Source organism: Apteryx rowi, unplaced genomic scaffold (assembly GCF_003343035.1).
Source record: "Apteryx rowi isolate R43461 unplaced genomic scaffold, aptRow1 scaffold_9, whole genome shotgun sequence".
In the NCBI taxonomy this organism is placed as follows: domain Eukaryota; kingdom Metazoa; phylum Chordata; class Aves; order Apterygiformes; family Apterygidae; genus Apteryx; species Apteryx rowi.
This window is the reverse complement of record NW_020451204.1, coordinates 1070525-1094441: the sequence shown is the minus strand read 5'-3', so window position 1 is coordinate 1094441 and position 23917 is coordinate 1070525. Positions and strand designations below refer to the sequence as shown.

General features: G+C 38.4%; 1 protein-coding gene across 1 annotated transcript in view; it reads left to right on the top strand.

Annotated features, from left to right (window-relative positions):
* The first annotated feature begins 752 nt into the window (after positions 1-752).
* LRGUK (leucine rich repeats and guanylate kinase domain containing) overlaps positions 753-23917 on the top strand; it is a 53921-nt gene continuing 30756 nt past the window's right edge. Inside the window, exons 1-11 of the mRNA XM_026091277.1 lie at positions 753-959; positions 2157-2264; positions 2946-3027; positions 4090-4190; positions 4944-5025; positions 8491-8615; positions 11744-11887; positions 14737-14817; positions 16358-16444; positions 18402-18508; positions 22774-22893. Coding sequence (XP_025947062.1) covers positions 753-959; positions 2157-2264; positions 2946-3027; positions 4090-4190; positions 4944-5025; positions 8491-8615; positions 11744-11887; positions 14737-14817; positions 16358-16444; positions 18402-18508; positions 22774-22893 — 1244 coding nt within the window. The remainder of the gene's footprint in view (positions 960-2156; positions 2265-2945; positions 3028-4089; positions 4191-4943; positions 5026-8490; positions 8616-11743; positions 11888-14736; positions 14818-16357; positions 16445-18401; positions 18509-22773; positions 22894-23917) is intronic.

Sequence of the window (23917 nt, the reverse complement as noted above, 5' to 3'; positions counted from 1 at the left end):
GGCGAGCTTTCTATTTCCTCCAACAGAAATGTTAAAAAAAAAAAGTAATTCTAACACAGGGTACTTTTTTCTTTAGGAAACACGTTACTTCTACATTTCAAACAGCCCCGAACCATCACCCCCGCAGGCAGCCGAGCCTCCCAATATGAATGACCAAAGTCACCAGGCCTCCCTTCGGCTTCCCAGACAAAAACACCGATAACCAGAACTGGTCAGTGACCAAAACAGCTGCCTGGGAGCCAAGGGCCTTGCGGACAGAGTTCAGCCATGCCACGGGCTCCCTGCGTGGCCCTTATTTTTGTTATGGTGCCGTTGTGCAAAGCCTCCATCTTGGCACAAAGCTTGTTTCGGCTTGGGTGTTTGTGGATGGATAACTGTGCCCTGAAAGTTATTTGTTTGCCGCTATTGACTTCGTATCACAGAAATGGAGGAGTCCTCCTCCTCCTCCTGTGAGGAGGACTACAACTCCCGGCATGCTCTGCGGACTGAGGGCTCGCGGGGGGGCCTTGTATGGAGAACTACAACTCCCAGCCTGCACTGCTCCGMATCCCGCTTTCCTATTGGCTGGCTGTGCCGGATGGCGCGAACCCTTTCTCCCCACCCGCAGCTCCTCTCCCGTCTCCACGGCAACGGGAGAGCAAACAAGATGGCGGCGGCCAGGCCTGAGGGGTGACCGGGCCTGGGCGCGGTACCTGCGTGCGAAGCGCCGAGAGGCGCTGCCCCCGCCGCGTCCTCGCTCCTTGTCACAGCCCATGGCCGAGGGCGAGGAGAAGGGGGGAGAGGGCGGCCCTGTGGAGCTGCCTCCCCCTCCTCTTGTGCCCCCGCAGCACCCCTCCCAGGAGGTCACCCCAGCGGGGTCTGGGGACGAAGCCGGCCAACAGCAGCTGCAGCTCAGCCTGCCTCGCCAAGAGGACAAGGAGGAGGCCGAGGAGGATGAGGAGGACGAGGAAGAGGAGCCCGTGGAGGTTCAGCTCCGTGCCCCCCAGTTATTCGGGGAGGGGGGTGTTCGTGGGGGAAGGGCCCTTTTCCCTTTCAGTGCTCAGTGTAGTCACCGGGGGCAGAAGGGAGAGGCGATGGGGGCACAAGGCAATGATTTCTCGTTTCCATCCAAAGGAGGAACAAAGCTGAGGCTGGTTTGGTCTCTGTTTCTCCCTGCCCCCCCATTTCTGCCTTTTTTTAGGGTCCCTTCCATCTCTTTGTTAGCCAGGATGGTTCCAGATTGCCTCTCTCTCTCCTTGCTATGCCAAGCCTGGGGATATGCTGGCATATGAATTGCCAAATTAAACCTCTTGGCCATGCATGTGCCCAACCCTGAGACTCAGTAAGTCCCTGGGTACAAGTGAATTTGTTCTGCCTGCTCTGCTGGGCTCTAAAGTGCCCAGTGCCACAGCAGTATCGCCTAATATTTTTATCTAGTGGAAATATATCCATAGTCTCCATTTGCTGTAACATGTAGGTGCTATGATTTGGATGATTACATTTGAAAAATTATTTATCTTGGTCCCTAGATTAGAGATCGTTGTGTGACTTCTCCCAGCTCATAGGAATTTCACAAGCCATTGGTTTATTTTCTCATTAAACCTACGCACTGGTTCATTAGTGCCATCTGTCAAGTACCCTCTTTGGCAAAGACTTTTCTCTGAAGAGCAGCACTAGCTGCTCATGCTAAAAAAATTTAAAGGGCCACCAGTAACATGGATACGTGCCTGTGGGGGTACAGCCCTGGAGATATGTTAGTGGTGATTTGCTGAGATGTTAACATCCATAATCAATGGGAGGGTTATGGCTCAGCACCTCTGAAAACAAAGCCTGTTTAAACATGTGTCTGTAAACCACAAGGTTAAAAACAAACAGACAAATGAACAAAAACTGTTGAAAAAATGGACCTCAGCCTTTTAGGAACCTTTCTAAATATTTAGAACTGGTACAAGACATGTTCCTGTTTATCTGTTCTGAGGACTGTATTCATCATTTTTCCTGTAGTGTAGTGCCTTAGCGGGGTGGTGGAGCACTGAAAGGAGCATTTGATTGAGGTCTTTTATTAAACCCTGTTCTGAGTTGCCTCCCAAGCAGCCCCAGATTCTACAGAGAGTGGAATTTGATTTCACAGTTCTCCCCTAAATCCACCCCCCCCCCTCCTTTTTGGTGTTTTATAGGATCAGTTTGATGGAGTGTTGGATGAAGACATTGCAGCTGAGGGGCTCCACAAACTGGGGCGCTCGGCCTCTGGTATCGACTACGTTTATCTTAATCTGTCGCTTCCAGTAAGTATAAGCAAAGAACATCATTGTAAAATGCTCCTCTGCTCATAGATTTCCCCTTTTTGACTGCAAATAGCTGATCTGGCAAAAAATTTTCAGGAGGCAGATTCTGTCTCTACCTGTCAATGCTGTTGCTTGTATATAGGACCTTTGACAAGACACAACATGGCTTCTGCTGACAACTGCTTTATCAGTACTGGTTTTTTTCACTTCTTACTGGCAACAGCAATAAGATTTTTCCATACCCAATCATCAGCTGTGAAATGGAGCCTTCTTACTTCAGTGAGTTGGAGCAAAAAAGAGAGGAACATGCTAAATCTCTGAGAATGCAGCATTCAGCGTCTATGGGGCGGAAAGTTAAAATGGTCGAGTCTAATTAAAGATGAATTCCTGCAGGCCCCTTTTGTATGCAGTCTTTTTTTTGTGGCATTTTCCCTAGCTGTAGCTCATTCTCATGGTTCCATTTTAAAGTCTGCTTTTGACATTTTCTTCATTCGTGGCTGGTCTGCAGGTCTGACATCTCTCTCTGTATGTGTCATCCTGTTCCGGAGCATTAAGAGCCAGCATTCAGCTGGAGAGAGCTTCAGGCACCTCTCCAATGTCTCCTGCTACTGTGTATCTCTTGGGAGAGCAGGGTGAGGTTCTACATCTAGTTATTAAAGTCCCTTTGCTTTATTTTTCCAGGGTCGTAAGCTAAGTGACATTAACATTCTCTCCAGATACGTTCACCTACAGAAGTTGGAACTTTCAAATAATAAAATTAATGGTATGTAGTAAATACACTAGTAAATTCTTGGGTTGTGAAATCATTTAAGATGAGAAATGCAGTGTACCATGTAGCTTTAATATCACAAAACCTGGTCTACATCTTAATGACACAAGTACTTCAACTCTACAGACTGAGGCAATGGCTAGATCTTCTTGAGAATGAGGTGTGGGCTGTTCATACATCTGCAGCAGCATATGCTACTCAGTGGGAATGTGAAGATTATTGTCCAGTTTATTATCGAAAAGTAAAATGCAAAGCAGCGTGTTAGTACAAGGTTAATTGAGATTTTTAACACATGCATATGTCAGAATGTTTAAAGTTATGCCTGGTACAGTTTTGCCAGTCTTAGGCTTTCATTTGGCAAGGCTTCCCATAGGTGACAAAATGTAAGAAATTGTGTCCTGAATTTAGAATAGTCACAAATGGAGATTGAGGTAAAACCCATCTTCTTCCATTCCCTCTCTCTCATACCCCCCAATTAATTTTTTAGTTTAACATCAAAAAGAATAAGCTTGGGTGAAAACATGTTGCATTATTTCCTTCAAGTTTTTCATTTCACTTGAAGTGCTGGAGTCATATAATAGCAACGCTRTTGTAAGGCAGCACTTCTCTCTGCTCATTTTGCTAACAGTTTGTCTGTGAAGGCTATGTCTGAACAGAGCAAGGACTTTTCCATAGCAACTAATCATTTAGTCTTCAGTAGTGTCCTAAATCCTTTTCTCCAATAATTAGTAAATTAGGATAGAGGTATTCTCTCTATCATTTTAGAGGTAGCTAGAATATAAAATTACATTTTGGCTTATGGACCAATCAGTTTCTATAATGGGGAATTTAAAGTATAATTCAAATGCTCACTCCTAGAGTTTTAGAAACCCTTTTTTTTTTTTCTAGTAGAATGTGTTAATATATCTGACTTCTGCATTTTAAACATTGCTTTCTGACTGTGTGATCCAAAATTGATTCTTGATTGCTAGTGGACGTTGTCATATTTTCACACAATAATATCTGCTTTTACCTATGTGTTCTTATACTAAGTTTGGCATTTTGCTTTGTTAKTAGATCTTTCTTGTATCAGTCAGATGCCTCACTTACTGGAACTCAATGTTTCCAACAACAAATTGACTACGTACTTTGTTTTTAAGCCACCTAAAGATCTCAAGGTAAGTTGCAGAAAATTCATTTTGTTAGGTTTAAATTCAAGGTGGTTTTTCTAAATGAACTTTAGATTTTGGTGCAAAAACCAAATTTTATACTTCCTTTATTCTTTTTTCTTACTTTATTTGAGATTTTAATAGTTCTTTGGAATGTTTGGATAGCTTACATTGCACATTTATGTCTTTTTATTTTCTTTCTACTTCTGAACCCCAGCATGCTCTGGGAAGGTATACTGTACAGCTGACTGTTCTAGCCAGAGGTAATCTTAGCCAAGGTTTTTTCCTTGCTGCCAAATTAATCAAACCTTTCTTAGGATCAGTTCCCGCCTTTCAACTTGCCTGGTGCCAATTACTATTGTGAAGCATGTATTTAAAATGTAGCCGTATGCTATTCTTCCTTTTGCTGCTGTTTTCATGTAACCCACTTCGGGTTATAAAAAGTAGGAGGTTGTTTTGAAATACTACCTTAATGTATTTCTTTGTCTTCTCCATCAGTTTTTTAATATATGTATGCATAATTTCCAGGACTGTTAATGAAAATGTTATTGGAAGAAGGTACAGCTTTGGGAGTTCCCAAAATTTGAATTATGTGTTTCATAAAAAAGAGCCTTTCTGTTTGTCTCACCCAGTATTAGTATTAATGATCTTCTTACTTCTCCCACAGCCTTGATCAGAAGTTTAATGTAGCAGCTGTTTAGTTTCAGAAGGCAGCTGTAAGCAGAAAAGACAGAAAGTAATTTTGTCTTTTTTCCTCTTTAGGAAATAGATTTTTCATGCAACCAAATATCTAAAATGCGAGATTTATCAGCATACCAGTCACTTACTAAACTCTTACTGGACTGTATCCTTTGTGGAAACCTGAATGGGAGAAAAGTWGCTTGTTTACTTTTTGAAGAACTGTTTGTTTCAAATAGGTACCTGTTTTCTTTGTATTTTTCCCTTTATCTCAGGTTTTTATGTAAAAACAGCATCAAACACTTATAGTTCTAGTAGTGAAACTGATCTTAATCTACTAAAGCATGCATGATGCTAAAGGTTTGTATGTATATATGTAAGGTGTTAGCTTATCAGAGGAACACACCACCACCACCACCACCACCACTTTGCATCCTGTAAAACTAAAAAAGTGACATGTCACACTGTCTTTGCATGCCAAAGGTAATAAAAAAAAGAAAATGTAAACCTCTTCATAACCCATACCATTGGGATGTGAAGTGTATTTTGAGTTTAACTCCTGAGCAGCCAGATATGGTATTTTTATGTTATACACCTTTGAAGGTAAATTCAACAGTAATCAGAAGAAAAATGCCAGTATTTTTATATAAGAAAGGTTAATAGGAAATCAACTTGGAACAGTGAGCTTCTTTAAATGGAAAAGGTGCGTGTTGTTTAGTCTTAGCCATAGCTAGTTGCTGAGGTGCTATAGAGGGTCTGCGGAGAACAAGGCCATTAAATGACAGTGAAGAGAATCTTTAACCGAGAGAAGACTCCGTGGAGTATGCCRTTGGAGGGAAGTTGTTGCTGTCACTATGGTACCCTGTTTTGGGGGTTAGAARCATTGTTCTGGTAGAAATCAGATTAAGAGTAGAATTGCAATTTTTTTCTGTTACTTTTAGTCTCCCTGAAGTTTCCCTTGTGCTTTTTTTGAAAGGTCTTCTGTAATTTCATGTCGACACGCTGCCTTACTTACAATCGCTTCCTGAAGGCTTATTTGCCTTTTCTCTTTGCCTCAGAAATTACACCTTGACTTTTTTTGCTCTGCRAAAGGGGAAGACAGCAGGCTGTTGCAGTTTTTTCTGTCTCTTGTCCTCGAAGTAGCCCATTACCAAAGGATATTAATACAATGTCTTTTTCATGTAGGAACAGATAATACTTTCGCAGGGCATCCAGGTTACATTATTCACACGTTTTACAAGGTGTGCAGGTGACGTGATTCTTGTGAGAAAATTGCGATGYGGCCCTAGCCCTTTGCAGGTCTAATTTTCCATTGCAAAGCAAAAACCACATGACAAAATGAAAAGGAAAAAAAGATCAGAGGTTTGGATTGCRGATGACTATCAATATTTTTCAATTTGGTTTGAATGCAGCAGCATGCTGTCTTCTATGTCTTCATTTGCGCTGATTCCAGCAAGATGGGGAGAACAACTGTTTCATGCATACAATTGCAGTGGGGCCCTCGGAAATTGAGGAAATTGAGTGCAGAATTTAGAAGTGCAGAATTTAGAACAGCAAAGTGGCACTGTTCCTAACCTGTGTCAAGCACTCCTCACAGGAGGCATGGCAGACAAAACAAGCTGTTCTTTGTAATTGTAAATGAAATAACTATTTTAAATATCATGCAATGGTGGAAATGTTTGGCATGTATTTCCTCAGTGACAGTAACTAAGCATTTCTTACCATATTTAAGTGAATTATGATGCAGATGGTAAGGTCAGTGTAAGTTTTTCTGACAGGTGCAGACACAAATACACCTCACGGGATTATAAATTAATTTTCAAGGAGGAAACTGCCCAAACCAGATAGGGAGACTGTTTGGGCAATAATATGTGACAAAGCATTTTAGTGGCCCATTAAGAGACTAAAATTGATTGTATTAGTTCTTAGTGCTGAGCAATTTGCTGCATCATATTGATRCTTATAGCTTAAACCTCTTGGACTCAACAGGCTGGTGCTTGTGTTTACTGGCAGCAAATGATTTCTTATCTTATTCATATTGACCCAAATCCTTTGTTCACCAAAATTTTTCCTCTCATTTGGAAGAGGAACAGGCCTGTTTTTGAAYGCAAATCAATGAATATCTGTCAAATATAAGTGCTTGTGGATGATTTTGGCTTCTTTTCTAAATGTCTGAGACAGCCTAGTGTGAGGTCCTGGGAAAAGATATAGCTGTGCTAACCAGCTCATTTCTCTTCCTCTCCTTACCCAACTAGGCCTGTGAATGTAGAGCTTAGTAATAGCGTACAATTAAGTCCCCYGTAAGAATGCAGTCAGGCAAAAACAGTTATTAAAGATGAATATATTTTCCCTGGCTAAGCTTAGATTTGGTTTGGGTTTGCAGTACCATTCAGACTGAGGAAGAAAACCTGATAATTTGTCCACTGCCTAGTAAGACTAGAAATTTTAGTGAAAACTGTTGCCCCTGTTTGCAGGTGGAGGTCATTCTCTCAAGTCAATTAAAATGAAATTGTGTTTTCCTGTGTGATTGTCTAAATGCATTTCTCTGTGCGTCCTGAATGTTGTACTTAAAGGCGTTTTGGCTGGGATTTTTTTCCCAAATATTTTTCTTGTTTTTAATGTATCTGTTTCCAGTCTGGTCACTTAAAATAGGAGTGGATTTCTTCTTACCTTATTTTGGTCACCAAACAATTTGATACCCAGTTAGAGTTGTCGAAGTTTGCTTTCAGTTCAGTGGAGGGAGACAGGTACCTCGGGAGTTAATCCCATTCTGAGAGCGATCTGAGATAGGTAGGTTGTCAAGGAAATGTGCCTTTGTTTAAGGAACCTGTATAGTTATGTTAAAGCTGGAGTTTGCTGAGAGGAATCCTGCCTGTTTTTAGTGGTGCTTTTGATTTTAATGTTAATTTAAAAGACACTTTCCCCATTCCGATAGCCAGTACAGAACAGGTATAACAGAGTGAAGTAACCCCACCTGATACTGGTGTCCATTATTACTTGGGAAATTTCTAGATGATGTTTGGAAGTCAAGCTAATTTTGAAGCCATGTTGGGTTAAGTACTCCGTAAATATAAAAAGGTGGTGCCCTCCTCAGACAACTTAGCCATGTGCCTGTATGCTACAACTGACCTAACATGATTAGTGCCCAGTTAAATTTGAATACATTATGGCCCATATGTTATAGCCTGCACATGTGCAGCTGATGAGAAGACCAAAGACCAACAGGGCAGCTTTGCAAGATGCTGGCAGAAGAAGTTTCTTCTCCACGTTCTTGTTCCTTCATTTTCACCGCTTTCTTGGTTTGCCATCTGCTCAGGTATGCCAGCATTACTGTTGCGCTGAACCAAGTCACAAAAATAATCTGTGTTAAAAGAAGAGAAGAATATTTCTAGCTGCATCGGTTGAGTGACTAGTTATCCTGCAGCCCCACAAAAAGTTGTGTCAGGACAAAAAAGGAGGCAGTATGCTCGGAATAGGGGTGGGTGTGAGCAGCTGGGATTTTAAACTCCTTAGCATAAACATTTKATGTCCAGCTCTCTATACTTCAGCTCCATTGGCTAATTTAACTACTAATTATTGCTAAGATTTTTATACTCTGTTATTTTCCTTAACTGCAAAAACCTCTGTATAGTTAATAACATAGAAGAGATAAGAGGACTAGAGAAGTGTCGTAGTCTGATTCATCTTAGTTTGTCGCACAACAAACTCACTGCAGTCAGTGGCCTTGAAAACTTACCTGTCAAAATACTGAATTTGGTAAGAAAGAATTAATTCCTATTGTTTTCCTGTCTGTCTTTTATCAATATATTAGTGCCTTAATAAATGCATAGATAATTGCATAACAAGTCTTCAAAATGTGTTTAATAGTGAACATGAAGAAATTTTTATTAATACAAAATCATAGAATGAAACCAGTCAGCAGGGTGACCTAGAGGTCATCTGGTCCAGGACCAACTTAGAGGAAGTTGCATGGGGCCTTGCATAGTTGGATTTGAATTTCTCCAAAGATATTATGCATTTGCTATAGATAGGCGTTGTGCTGTGCAAGAAGTTAGCTGTGCAATTCCCACAATACAAACAGTAAAGATTAACAAAAAAAAAATTCTTCAGAAAGTTGTATTCATGATAGCAGTGAGCGAGGGTACAAGAGGGAAAAGTGAAGCCTGAGTAGCCTGCATTCATTTTAGAAAACGAGTGGAGTTTAGGCGAATTTCATGTATTATTAAAGGATCTGTAATGAGATTGGAAGCTTTGTATTGCTAGCTTTGCAGCAAGATTGCCTATATTTTTCAAAATGTAACATATCTGARTTACATTTCTAGATTTTTGGTGGCATTTATCTCCTCTAGTTTCAGATGTCTGCAGTGCAGACAACTCCGCCTGAGCTAGGTGTTCTCTGCTGCCTCAAAAGTCGGTGGAGAGAAATGGCCACTTACAGCACTGCATTATTCTGATCTGACTGTAGACATTTATATTAACACAAGATGCATCAGGCCTTTGAAGTGTCCTTTTCTCTCTGTTGACTATGAAGACAGCAAAGGATAACTAGGCCAAATGTGGACCTCTCTCTTGTTGATGCCTATGCTTGGTTGGATGTGTCATGCTCTTTGACAAGTCTTGGGAAGTTATTTATCTCAGTGTTCCTCAATTCCATGCTAGTAAAATGTCCTTAGTAATACCTACTCTTTTTTTTAAATCATTTTGACATACTTAAGGGGAAGGGCTATCAGTATAGCAGTTGCTGCTGTTAGGAACACAGGGAAAAAACTATTTTTAATGCAATTGAATTGCTATAAAAATACAATGATCTACTTCTTAATAGGTTTTACTTTGTAATAGTCATTTAAAAACTATTTRATTGGCTTTTAAAAGCATAGAATATGAAAACACTGCATAGAAATACACTCATATTTGCTACAAGTAGATTTAAGCACACATATAAATATTTTAGGTAAAGCAAATCCCTTAAGAATAGAAATGTTCTTTTTCAGTCCTTTTAAAATTTTAAAGATCGTTTTTCTGTGCTGTAGTAATTGATATAGAAGAGRATATGTAAGGTCTCTACCCATCAAAGCCTGATTGTCCCTTGTGGTTCTTACTGCTTGCCTATTCAGGAGAAAGTAATCGTGTCAAGTGGACGATAGTATGTTTTGAGTAATATATTCAAATAATGTTCGGTAATGTATTTTAATATATTTGTATTTCAGTTATATAGTGCCTTCAATGGCCTKTGGTTGTGCCTTTAGTGGCAATAAAATTAAGTTCTGTCTCATTTTAAGTGGATAAGATTAACTCAGATTGGCAAAATCACATATAAAAGTTCTGAAATAACTATAAGTGCGTGAAGATGTAAGTTGACAGGTCTATATACTTTCTTCAAGAACTAGAGTAAGTTGCTTGACCATTCTGTGTCTTGATTTCCTCGTCTGTTGAAAGGCCTAATAATTCTGTTAGGACTGGATACCTGTTTTGTAAAATGCTTTGGAGTTGTGTTAACAGCTAAGCCTTATTAATATGAACATGCTCCTCAGTTTTGTAATACTGTAAATACTGCCTAGCTATACCAAAAAGACTCTRTTCTGCTTGTGTTTGCAAAAAATAGCAAGTACAGCTCTAATGAACTGGACTCTTAGGATTTTTATGCTCTGCAGAAGAGGATCTCCATACAAATCCCTTTTGTYCACAGAATTTTGTGTGTACCTCTTGCATACTGTTTTGCAACTAGAGCTCTGAGCTGTATCTTATTAAACAGAGGACTAACGAAAAACAGGAAGAGAAGAGCGAGCCTCCATGCTATTAATAACCCTAATTAAACATTTAAAAGTCAGGAAAAATGTCAAGGACAGACAACTGGATTAACATTAGAGTCAGCTGCTTTATTTATTTCAATAGTTCCTAAATATTTATTAATAGAATATGAGGCTTCTAAGCTTTCAGCACAAGGTGATGCTGATGGAAAAATATGACTTGCAAGGTTATGCGGAGAGAATCATGTTGAGAGGCCATCTGGGTATGTGTTGTCACTGGGACAAAGATTAGTGCAGAATCTAGCGTGTTRTACCTATTTGGAGTTCATAGCAGGAATGAGTATATGATTTGTGAGGCTCCGAGAAATGAAGCCATCTGCTGTCCAGTTAGAAATKCAGGTCTTCTCTCTTGTACCTTGTTTGGAAAGAATGTAAAACAATGATAGTTGTTTACGAGTTTTCAAAACCTGGGGTCGTTTCTTGCGTTAGAGTCTAAATGAACTTAAAGGAGGTTTTTTGGAACATTTCTGTGCATGCTGTAACTGAGAGGATATAAAGTCTGCCTTCATTGAGTATGCATTGACATGAACTGATAGAGTCTAGAGATATTTTTATAGACTGCCTGCAGACCCAAGAAGACTGCTATATTGTTCTACCTTCATATTTTCATAATTTATTGCATAATCATAAGTGTAAATATAACTTTATGATTACAGAGTGAATTTATATGTATGTATGTATATATATTCTATATTTTTATGTGCATATGTATTTTCTAAATTTTGAATTTGACAGAGGTAAGAATAGCCTCTAGCTAGTATCAGCTCTGAAAGCAAACTAGAGCTCTTTTTATTATTGTTCTCTCACTACCACTTTGTGCAGTCACTTGAGGTGAGTKGAAGACAAGTTAATCAGAAGATAGTTCATTCTTTTTTCCCTGAACAGTATGGGAAGCTGTAGTCTGTCATCTCAAGATGAAGACGGGGCTAAAGCATAAAAGGCCTATTTGTAATGGGATTCTTAATTATAAAGTGAACTCAAAATTTAGAGACAAGGATGTTGTTCTTCCACAGAAATGTTGTTTCCCACCTGTAAAACTTTATCAAGATTTTTTTTTATGCTCTGATTTGTTCTTAGAGTTCTAACCACATTGAGAAGATAACTGGTTTGGAAAGCTTGAAAACTCTACAGAATCTGGACCTATCTAGCAATAAAATAACTAGCTTAGAAGGCTTGGAGGGACATGATCTACTAGAGGTGATCAACCTGGAGGATAATCAGGTAACATACTTAATATTAATCTCAGTGTTTTCCTAAGAATGCATCCTTTTTTTCCCCAAATCAGCCCCCTGAAGGTTTAATCAAAAAATCCTACAGCTCTCAAGAAAAGAGTATTAGAAAAGATGACATTTTTCCTTTGGTGTTTCACTCTAGTACTGTTTCACATATTGATTGATACTGTACTCCTCAGGTCTCATTTAATATCTTAGAYGGGTTTATCTTTATGTAGGTATCACTTCTGGAGCGTTTAGGGCTTACATAGGTAAAGAACTAACAGTGCTCCCTCGAGYAGATGCGATGGGGATGAGTATGCAGATTTTTCAGCTTGATTATCCTTGAGGGTCTTTACTTATATCACAGCTTTTTTACTGCCAGGCCTCAGGAGAGTTTGCTAATATCTCTCAGCCCAATTTCATGACCACAGATTCTTCTTAGTTCTCTGTCGGAAACTTCCTGTCATGCAGAACTGAATGTACTCTATTATAAAGTGACTTTTGTTATGCAGCAGTGTATTTACTGGAACTACAATGACACAATCCAACTCATCTGTACTTGAATTTTGAAACCCAAGCCATATGTACCTAATCCTTTAGATACTGAGCTTCCAGAGTCTTTAACTGAAGAAAAGATCCTCGATTCGTGAATCATTTTGACATCAAAGGCAGATCTGCATATGAGAAATCTAAGAAAATAAGAGATAACAATATAAGCCAAGAATTGAACATTTTCTGTCATTTTCCTCCTTTCAAGATACATTTATAAGAGTTAATACAATACACTGAATACTTTTTCCCACTCTGTGTTGAGGCTGACATTTAAAGGTACATCAATGTTTAAAATTGCACTAGACAGGAAACTAATAGTATGGTTGTCATTAGCATTAATAATGCCATTTCCATTGCCTCATGTAGTTTCTACTGTTCTTTATAGCACGCAAAAGCTATTAATTTTGCCTCATCAAAATTTGTCTCTTTTAATGATGTTATTGAAACTGTTTAATGAGTCACTACTTTTTGACTATTTTCGTCTGCAGAATAACYTAAAGAGTGTATTAGTAACACTTGTTAAACCTCAAATTTTCATCTGCTTGGCAAAGCTGCATTAAGCCACTYGGTGCCTTGTTACTATTTTAAAGTTAGGTTGTTCTGCCCACAGCAGTGGTGGGAGTAAGATGTCAGTTGGTTGGTGTCTTTGGAGGGCTGGATGGATGTGGTGTTCTGCAGGTCTGAAGAGTTGGTTGGGAACAGACACAGGACAGAACAGTCGCTTTTTCCTTGTCTCCATGGAAGGACAGGGGATGCACAAGGTGGAATTGTCCCTAAGTCTGGAACCACCCCACATGCTGCCAGTTGGACCAGTATSTTACTTATTTTTCTTTTTAATGATGCTACTAAATCATCATGTGGGACAAGGTGCCTGTTATCTGGACTTCCACATGTGCATTGCGACCCACCACAAACATCCAAAATAAAATTCCAGCACTAAAACAACATGAGTAAGGCAAACATGAAGTCTGTGATAAGTTAAAATGTCTGAATTCAAAAGATGCGTGGTTTTTTACTCTCATATAAAGAGAGAAGCTAAGTGTTAGTTCAGGATTTGATATAGAAGGTTTGTTGAGCTTTGGTGGAGCATTTTGCATAGGAAAGAAAATTTTCTAACCATCACAGAATGATCTGAATTACTTTCAGCTCACTGCCACCCACAACAATCTTAAATGCTTGGGTTTTTTTGTTTTTTTTGTTTTTTTTTCAAGAATGGACATGATAGATTCATCTGCAAAATATCTCTCTCATACATAAGTTCAGTGATTTCCAAATACTGACTGTTGGCATTCTATGACTTATTTAGCAAATCCATCCAAATGACACTTAAGCTAGTCAAAACTGTTCAGCTTTCTGTTACCTCAGAATGAATATCAGATAGAGTATGGTTGAGGTTTATATATTTAGATGCCTTACTTAATCTGCCTAAAAGTTAAGGATTGAAGTCTTCTAGCCTCAGTCTTTATCAATGGAAGGAAAACAGGTACATCTACGAGGCAGTTCATCCCAGCCTAGCATAGATCAGATGACCTCTGGAACTGCCTCTCTCCACTGATTAGAAAGGCAGGTTAAGTGCATGACTTGGGCTAACTTACAGATAGCTAAAATAAGGCAAGGTGAATTCCATTTGGCACATTTTGCTTTAATTGATAGTGTTACAGCTGTTCACACGGAGTCTATCGTGAGGGTCTCCAGTGTGACTTTGCTTTGAGCATGCAAACTTGGGTTAATCCCACATAACTTTTAATGCTTCTCTGATGTGCCTGGGAGCACAGCCAGCTAGGGTTTCCTCTCTGGCTAGATCAGGCCTTAGGTGGGGTGCATCAGCCTCTGGACATAAAGGGAGCCAAGAACAACTATGCTGATGTTCTTCAGTTTAGTGCCGCAAATTAGGTAGGATGAACTTGAGCTCCAGTGAAAAGAAACTCTTTTCTTGGGAGTACTTTTTCTTTTTGCTAGTCAACCGAAGCACAGATGTAACTGCAGAATTGCTTTACTTGGGCATATCTGTCACATAAAAGCTGAATGTGTTAGGGYTTGACATTTGAAAGAACTGGAAAAACGCAGGTGACTTAAAATTGCYGTCTGTACTACATTGCTTCTCCAGCTACCATCCAAGTTGCCTGCCTTTTGTGACTAGAAGTACCTTATTGAATGCWGTTAACATGTATACCCATTTTGTGAGTATAATGAATTTTTTTTATGTCCAGGTTTTAAGACTAGGGATTGAAAAGCTTTTTCTCTCCCATAGTTATCATGGATTCTGTTGCTGCTGATTTATGTTCTGTTTCTGTCACTAATTAGATTGCTGAGCTGGGTGAGCTTGAACATATTGAAGATCTGCCTCTCCTCAGAGTTTTAAATCTGTTAAAAAATCCTGTACAGGTAAGAAGGAAGGAAAGAGGAAACCAAAAATAAGAACCTAAAACTGCAATTTTGGGTCAGACCAGCATTCTGTTTAGCCTAATTTTCTGTCTCTGAGTGTAACAGGTTGTCTCAGGGAAAGAGAACAAGAAACGAGACAATAATGGGTGATGGTTCCCTTACCATGGTTACCAAACTTTGTCTGGAAAATTCCTGAACCAAAGCTGCATCGGAATCGTCATATTTAATATCTATATGATAGATCCATGAATCTGTTTAATTCCATTTGTGAATCCATTTATACTTTGTATTCACACTATGCCATGATTTAATAATATAGTGCTTGGGATAAGACCTCCCTTTCATTTGCTTTGAAGGTCTGTACTTGATTGTTCATGGGAAAAGCTCTAAGTAACTCAGTAGTAGCTGAATTTAGTACTTCTTGAACAGCTACCTTTGAAAATAACCTGTCTCTGGAATCTGAATCTTCTTTTTTTTCTTTAGGATTTACTCAGTTCTAATTTAAGGCTCCCATAATATTGCCCAATTAATGAATTTAATATCTTTTTTATCAATGGCAACATGTTTATAAATATCAGAAATACTGACTTTGACTGTGTATTTATAAGTTGTCCTGAATGATGCCCAGCGATCAAAGATAATTCTACCCTGACTTCTGCAATTTTTTCAATTATATTTGAACTTTACAGTAATTTCCAATGTCAGAGGGGAGAAAAATGTTAAAGGTTTAACTCTTTCCTGTTTCAAGGTAAATTGCCAGTTTTTATATGGGCTTTCTTGAGAATGGACTATTGTGGCAAACACTGAAATTATCATGAAAAAGTACCTGAAACAGGCTTTCTGTTCCTGACCCTCCATAACGTGAAAGCCTTTTTCTGTTTAGATGACCTTCTCCCAAGCAGAGTTCAATCCTGTATAAAGATTACATATGCCTATTTCTTTCAACTACTGTTTTAATAACTGATAAAAAATATATAAGCAAAAATCATTTTAAGGCAACTGTCTGAATTTCATTGGTTTAACAGGACCTTACTTTTCTTAGAAGTAATAAGCTTCATGAATTGTCAGCGTCAGCTTTTTATTTGATTTTTAATTATTCTTTTTTATTGTCTCAGACTTAAAAGCCTATATAATGATGAATTCACAATGCAAATTCTCTTTTAAAGTTCCTACAGTACCTCTAAGTTTAGAAGTATTAATCACAGTTTATTACTTAGTCCCAGTATAGATAATTGCTTAAAGTTCTCCAACAGTCTCACTTGGTGTTCAAGAAGRAATGGTAGTGTTTTTTTATATTGCTGTCTAAACCTTTTGGACAATGTCATTGYGAACTTCTGAACAAGTATTAGTCTTTGTTGCAGAAGCAACTAAATTCTGGTGGCAGGGAAGTGGTCAGTTTGTTCAGTGTATTGACATTCTTCAGGGTAAAAAGCTTTTTATGTTGCAGTGTTAAGGCCAATTTAATTTCAGCCAACTGAAATTGAATATTAGATTGATGAAGTTAAATACTTTCAGTCAAAGTGGAAACTTTATCCTTCAGGAGCAAACAGATTATTGGCTCTTGGTGATTTTCATGTTGCTCCAACTAACAACACTGGATTGCAAGAAGATTTCAGTGGAAGATAAGGTATGTAAACATTATACCATTCTGGATTTTTGCTAAATAATGAATGTAAATACAAGCAACTTCCCTGAAGCTGTATATGCAAATAGAGGTTTGTTGTCATGAGGGTGCAACAAATCTCCCATGTTTTAGACGGGATGATGAATTCAATGAAGAGTTCAATGAAGAAATATTTCTTGGCAGCCTTAGTAGGCCTTAGTTACTAGTTTAGATCCATTAGCTGTATTCATGAAATACTATGAAGTGGTAACCACTGTACTACTTCTAAAATACTGGTGGTGGTGGTGGTGGTGTTTTTTTTTTTTTAATGTTGTGTACTGCAAAGTAGACTCTGCATGTAATAACGATGCTTGTTTCCGATTCTATTCTATACAGCTTTCACTGTAAAATCTTTTCCCAAGAAATAACTGCTGGGACTGGTTACAGTAACTTTCTATTGTAATAGAAACCTTCTCCTCTTGTGCTACTCTTACCATAATTTGGTTGCTGTAATTAGTATTTGGGCCCAAGCCATGCTAGAACTGTTGTGATTAACAGTTGCCAAATGGGGTTGGATTTCTAGGGAAATATCCTTATGAAATGATTTAAATGAAATTCATCACGCCTAACTTTACCTGCAAGAGTATTAGGATTCTTCTTTAAGGCCAAACTCTAGCTATTGTGAACGCAGACAGGGGATGATGCCAGAGTGTAGTTTACCCCATCTATCTGAGATGTTGATCTTACTCCGTCTTATGTGGCAGTCTGTTTTCCTTCCAGTAAAAATTGTAATATATTCAAGAAATCTCTCTTTCTCCATGAACTATAAAAGAGAGCCAAGATGACTAGTCCAGACTRCTACTTTACTTTTGGATGGTTAAAGTTATTTCAGAAAATCTTCTTCCTGGGTTATTTTAGGACATCTACTCCAGCCTCATAAATTCTCTTGTCGAACTGAATTTGGAGGCAGCAGCTGTTCTCCCTCCCTAATACACAAAATGGATATACATTTTTGTTCTAGTTTAGATGAGAAGTGTAGTTTTGAAGTGAATCTCCAAGTTGTCCCAACTTGCCATGCTTGATTCCTGTTGCAGAATAGTCTTGCAGCTTCTTCTGGACTAAACTAAACCAAATGATGTGCTCCAGGATACGCCTAATGCGCTCCTGGTCACTAATTCAGACCATAGGACTGGACTACAGCTAGAGAGAAATAAGCTCCCTTCCCCCAAAACACAAATAGAGTGGACATTGTGTCCTGAGTACTAAACAATTTGCTTTAAAGATCTACTCCTATTGCACCATACTGCTTGCTAATGTGGACATGACTGTCGTCAGCAGTATTTTCCACTAGTGTCGGCTAGCTGATATTTGATGGTTTACATGAAGTGAGTCAGTAGTTCTTAGCCTATTTCTGAATGGGTAGTACTAATAATAAAGAATACAGCCCATTACAGGTCAGTACTCTCCATAGAACTTTCCACAGAATAGATGGAGGGTGTCCTTGCAGTGCTCTTCTTCCCAGGAAAGACAGAAATGCATTTTCAGGAGAAATTTGCAGGTTGCTTACTTTTTTCATGCCCATTCCTTTCCTCTTCTGAGGAATAAATGCATGCCATCGGTCCCTAAGGATTTTAATTTGGCATCTTCCACCAGCGCTGAGAGGAGGCAAATTAATGAATAATTAAAACCTAAGGAAAATTACTTTGTATCTTATGTGCCATCCTGTTTTCCTTCCAATAAGAGGTTGAATATATTAAAGATGGTGAGCTACTTCTGGCTGCCTTCCATCCAGCTATCAAACTGCTTAAATCTCCTGAAACGATTTATGTAGAGAAGTGCTTATAGGCAAGCCAGATACAAAAACTGACCCTCATAAATATGAATCCATCATTATTCATAGTGATCCGAGCAGCATATTGAAGCTGGGAACAATTACATCACTGTTCTTCTCCTCTCTTTTGCCCCTGCACTCTGGAAACAGGTTGCTGCTGTGAATAAATATGATCCTCCTCCAGAAGTTGTTGCTGCTAAAGATCATATGACTCATATTATGTATAGCATGCTGCAGCCCCAGAGGATCTTTGACAGGTACGCTTACCTTCACTTCACATCTGCTCCTGAGGGTGGCACTCAAGTAAAGCAGAATATGTTGTCATATTTAGAGGGACATTTTTATGTCCCTCTCCCACCCTTAAATTAATCTAATGAAGAGTAGACATTCTGTAGTATGCTGTTAGCAGTCTGAAAATTAGGCAAATCTTGTTTGGTTGAATTGATTATGAAATGAAGTTAGTTGTTCACCTCTAAACTCCGAGACAGATTGCCCACAGCTCCATTTCTTTTAAACAATCTGTTGAAACAGATGGCCATTTGCACCATAAATGGAAGATGCAGAATTTCTGTCAATACCCAAAGGCACTTTAAAAATCTCTAGAGGGAGAAGAGAGCTGTAAAATATTTCTTCTTCCTATTCTATTTACTCCTTCTCTTCACACTGTTGGCATCCCATTGTGAGCAAAATGGCTTTATTTTGCAGCTTTGGGGCACATTTTGTATTCACAAAGCCAAATTTTCAAGTTTGTACTTGACAAAGTCCAGCTACTTCTGCCTTTGGGAGGAGATGATGTTGACTATTGTTCAAGGCACAGAAGGGAGAGGCAAATCAGTGTTCTTTTTCCAGCATCACCTTTGTAATGCCAGGTGACTTCTCCYTGTCTCATTTCTCATCTATAAAATGGAAATAGCCATACGTTGCCGTATCATGCCCTGCAGATATGTTATCATACTAGCTTGATGAATGTTTGGAAGGTACTTGACGTACTCTCATGGAAGATGCTATGAAATATGCATGGTTTATTATTATTATCATCTAGAATGGGTATTGAGATCAACTTTTATGCCCCAGATCCTGTTTTAGCACCATTTTGGATRTCTTAATTCATAACTGAGTAACCTGATTTAAGGTTCATGATTTGGTAACTCAGAATTTTACATTTTTAGAATATAATTATTATGAGTCTTGTGTTGTTTCTGGGCTTGACCACAAAAAATAGGAACCATCTCATTGGTGCTGATAGTTCTGAGAATTTTCAACAGCTGATTAAAAAAATGAAAAGAGCAAAAGGAAAATCCAAACAGTTATTTACTGTTTGCAGTTGTTTTACCTAAAGGTATGGAYTTCTTCCAATACAGCCATAGGCCCAATTTAAATATTTGTTTATTGAATTGTGTATGGGAATCGYTATTGCTGGAAAGAAATAATTCTGTCTTCTGTCAGAGGTTTTGTATACAAACAGGTAAACACGTGGACCAGCATTTGTGGTACTGGCCAAAAGTGTTGATAATTCTGTGAATGTTTGCCCATGCTCRGCTGGAAAAGCACACGACACAGTCATTAATGAAATCTTCCTAATGATAACGTGTTGCGGTCTTCTACACTATAAAATGCTTATTGGAACCAGATTGCTATAGTTCATTTGCATTTATCTTTTTAGATGAGATKATAATTAATTCTGTTTTAGTAGTATCTCTATTAAAAATTAAACCTGAAARCAAAGCAAGAAGTTATACTGTTGCATCCTCTGCAGTCAGAAAACATCAGCATTAAGTTTCTCATGCCATTCCCTCTCTCTATGCCTTGTGATTCTATCTTTAATTACATGGTAACACACCACTGAACAATATTATGTATATTTTTTCCCTACTATAAATGCATGTGACATTTAAAAATGTGRCTTGATCATAGTTATAACTGCTTAGTGGAGAACAGAAATTTAATAACAGAGGGCTCTTCAGTCTATTGGGCAAATACACGATGAGATTTGGTATCTTGCAACTGAAGAGAAATTCATTCAGAGAAAAAATAGGGCATGATTATTTTTAACAATGAAGGTAATTAACCAGTGGAACAATTTACCGAGGGTACCAAGAATTCTCCACTACCGGCGCGTTTTTTAATTACAATATGCTCTAGCTGAACCCCAGGTATCACACTTGATACGAGAACTAACTCAGGGAAATCCTGTGCCTGGTGTGATAAAGAGGGTCCAACCAAATGATCACAGTAGTCCCTTCTGGCCTTGAAATCTATTAATCTTGCGCAGCAGTGTATTATTGCACTTGCCAAAGGCAAAGAAAGTAGAAAGTTGCACATTAAATGAACCAAGGACGCTATATTTTACAAAATACTGCTTACAAGGTGTAGGAAAAGCAAAACTTTTGGTTTATCTTTTGAGAAACAGTAAGTGGTCATGTAATGAAAGATGATATTATTAGGAATGTTCTCCGTGTTCTTCCAATGAAATAATAAATCCAAGGAATTTGAGGACATGTTCCTCTGTTTTAGCAATGGGAAATTATTTAAAGAAATTAGGATTCCAAGTATAATCGTATCAAGCAATGATATATTTTATCATTCCTGGATGTGACATTTCTCTGTAAAAGAAAAGATTGTAGAGGGAATTCTGCAATTTGCAGGCATATCGCAGGTTCTGTGCAGTTAGAAGAAATATATTAAAACTATGCTGAAGATAAGGGTTCTGTCTTCTCAGGCTGGCCTTAACATCGTTATTCACAAAGGGCATGGCCTTGAGTAGTAATGAGACCCTTTCTTCTATGTCTTGATAATTTTGAATCGCCAGTCGTTAAACATGTTTCATGGAATTCCTGTCTTTAAAATAGTTCATTTATAACTGTGCACTTRCTGTAGTATCCACAACTGTCAGCGGTACCTCTTGGGGTCATGTTATATTAAACTGGTCTTTTTCTAACTACAAATGACAGAAAATGGAAAGACAGTACAAATAGTTCAAATAACCAGGAGGGGAGGAGGGTATTTCTTAAACTGAACAGCAGGTAACAGCCTAACAGATTTATGGGTAAGGACTGTAAAAAATTATTTTTACCCTCTCCAGTATTTTTAATATATTGTGCTAAGATTCTCTAATGTTTTGCAAATGTCACCAACYAGCCCAGTAAGTAAAAAGCCTTAAATCTCCCAAGGGTTCTGCTACTGTCTGTTTTAAAATAGTCTAATGGATGGAACACTGGGCCAAGATCTGGGTTCATTTCACGGTTTAGTAACAGCACGTATGTATAGCCTTGAGCACTCACCTAATTTATTTGGTATTTCTGTTTCTTATTTCTTGAGTGAGGACAGTACTTCTCTACTGCACAGGAGAATTAGGAGGCTAAATTACATTATTATCTTAGTGCTTCTAAAGCATCAAGTTGCATTATATACAGATAATCAAGTAGAAAATAGAGCTGTTTTGCTGACCTGAACCTGAAGTAGGAGTGAAGCCATTACTTTGAACTATTTTTCCTTCATGCTTGRGTAGGATAGTTATCGTTACTTCATATGGAGTTAGTGACTTATTTCTTTTACTTCTCTTATAAACCCTGTTTTCTGGAATTTGTATTCACCTGTTTTCAATCACAATAAATTGAAGATTAATGCACACATGATGGTTTTTTCCACTTTAAAATTTAAATTGAGATAAAACTATTTATTGGTTTAAAAACATTTGTGAAATTATTTCAGCTATTTCTGACACATTATCAAATGACATAATCTTAAACTCTAGCTGAGATTTAAAAATGAGAGTCCAAAGTTACATTCCATTTTTAGATGCCTAAATAAATTACTTGACTTTCTAAAGTGCAGAAATGCCATTTACTCCAGTATTTACAGGTGTAGTGGAAATTTGGGGATCTAACCATCTGCTCAGCAGGGAAAAAATGGAGCCTAAGTGAAGCCTTTGTATATTTGCAGCACTTTGCATTCTTTTATTGCAGCGTTATTTGTGTTCAGTGGAGTTTAAGATATTATTAGTGTCTTTCATTGTACTGAATTGAAGAGTRCTTTAGAAATTGCTACCTTGTTCTGGCAAAGCCATGGAAGTCGGAAAGACTGCATGCAGGAGCGCATAAAGGTTTGTAGGACTGGGTCCAGGTTCATGCTGCACTCATTATCCTGATCATTAAGACATTATCCTCTCTGCAATAGAATTGGAAAACTCCTAAACAAATCCCAGCAGCRCTGTAACTGCAGAGGGAGCTTTAGAAAAGAATATAAATGGGAGAAGACTATACTACACATAACACTATCCCTTTGGCAGAAGAGACCCTGGGGTCTTTAACACAGTGTTTTATGCTATTTTTATGTTTASAGCATATCAAACTGAGCACACTCTTCTCCTGACTTGGGTATGTGCTGTGAACAACGTGAATAGTGTGATAGACGTATAAGATTAGGTCAAATGATGATAAAGCCTCTGCAGAGACTTTATACAAAGCTGCTGAAGGCTTCATTTGTAGCTAATGTAATGGCTCCTTGTTTTCCTTTCTTGTAGCACTTTACCTAGTCTTGATGCTCCCTACCCTATGCTGGTATTAGCTGGCCCTCTAGCTTGCGGTAAGAGAGAGCTTACACATAAGATCTGCAGACAGTACAACAATTTCTTCAGATATGGGTAAGTTTGCTCCATAAGTTTAAAAGAACACAAAGTGATCATGGCTAAAATTGCTACTTTTTTTTTTTTAAGAAGTTAAAGGTGACCAGCAAATGTTCATTGCTATACACTTTATCTCTTCCCAGAGCTAGACTGCCTGAAGTCATCAAATATCTTCTTTGAAAGAAAAGCCATTTAAATTATCATGTTCTTTTCAAAGGCGAACAGCAAACACACGCATCATTTAGTGCTTCTTTTATTGATCTGTYCTATCTATGCTCACACATTACCCTCAACCTAAACATCTGTTTAGATATGTATACTTTTTTCTTAATTTTTGTAACGTACCTGCATATAAACACATTAGCATGCAYGTGCAGTTTGCATCCCGAAGCTAGGAAAGGAAGCAAGTGCAATTGCTGGACCAGTTTATTATCCTGTGAGTAGTATTATCAAAGGAGATGGCACCTTCCAGACTTCAGCACCTACTGGGAGGACTAATTCTCCCTTTCTGAAAGGCCTAACTTAGGATCCTTTCTGCCTTAGGCTCCCTGGGTATTGGTGTAGTGGGGAGAGATTAGCGCTTTCCAAGAGAGATTCAGCCTTTGTGAATCACTTCCCTGAGGCACCTACCTATTTTCATGGCTTAGTAGTTTGGAAGTCTGGCTTTCTAAGTTAGACCACCGCTACCTGTTGCCTAAAATCAGGTGATACAAGCTGTTCTACTTGTCCACCCGTTCCATTCTTCGTAGTATCTAACTTTAATAGGCACTGGTCTGTAATCCTGTATTCCTGTTATATTGTTTCTCCTCCTTTATTTTTTCTTTTTTTTTTTTTAATCCTACAATTATTTGTTCATTTTCTTAATGTTATTTTGGCCATAGTTTCACTTGTATAGCACTTGCCACAGTAAGGCCTGGATCCCCGGCTTCATGTCTCCGTAGGTATTGAAGTGGTAAGTGGCAAGAAAGGGACCATGGGTGTACGTATATGTGAGGACGATTCCTTGGCCTTCTAGCACCACGGGACCTTGGTCTGCCTGTCG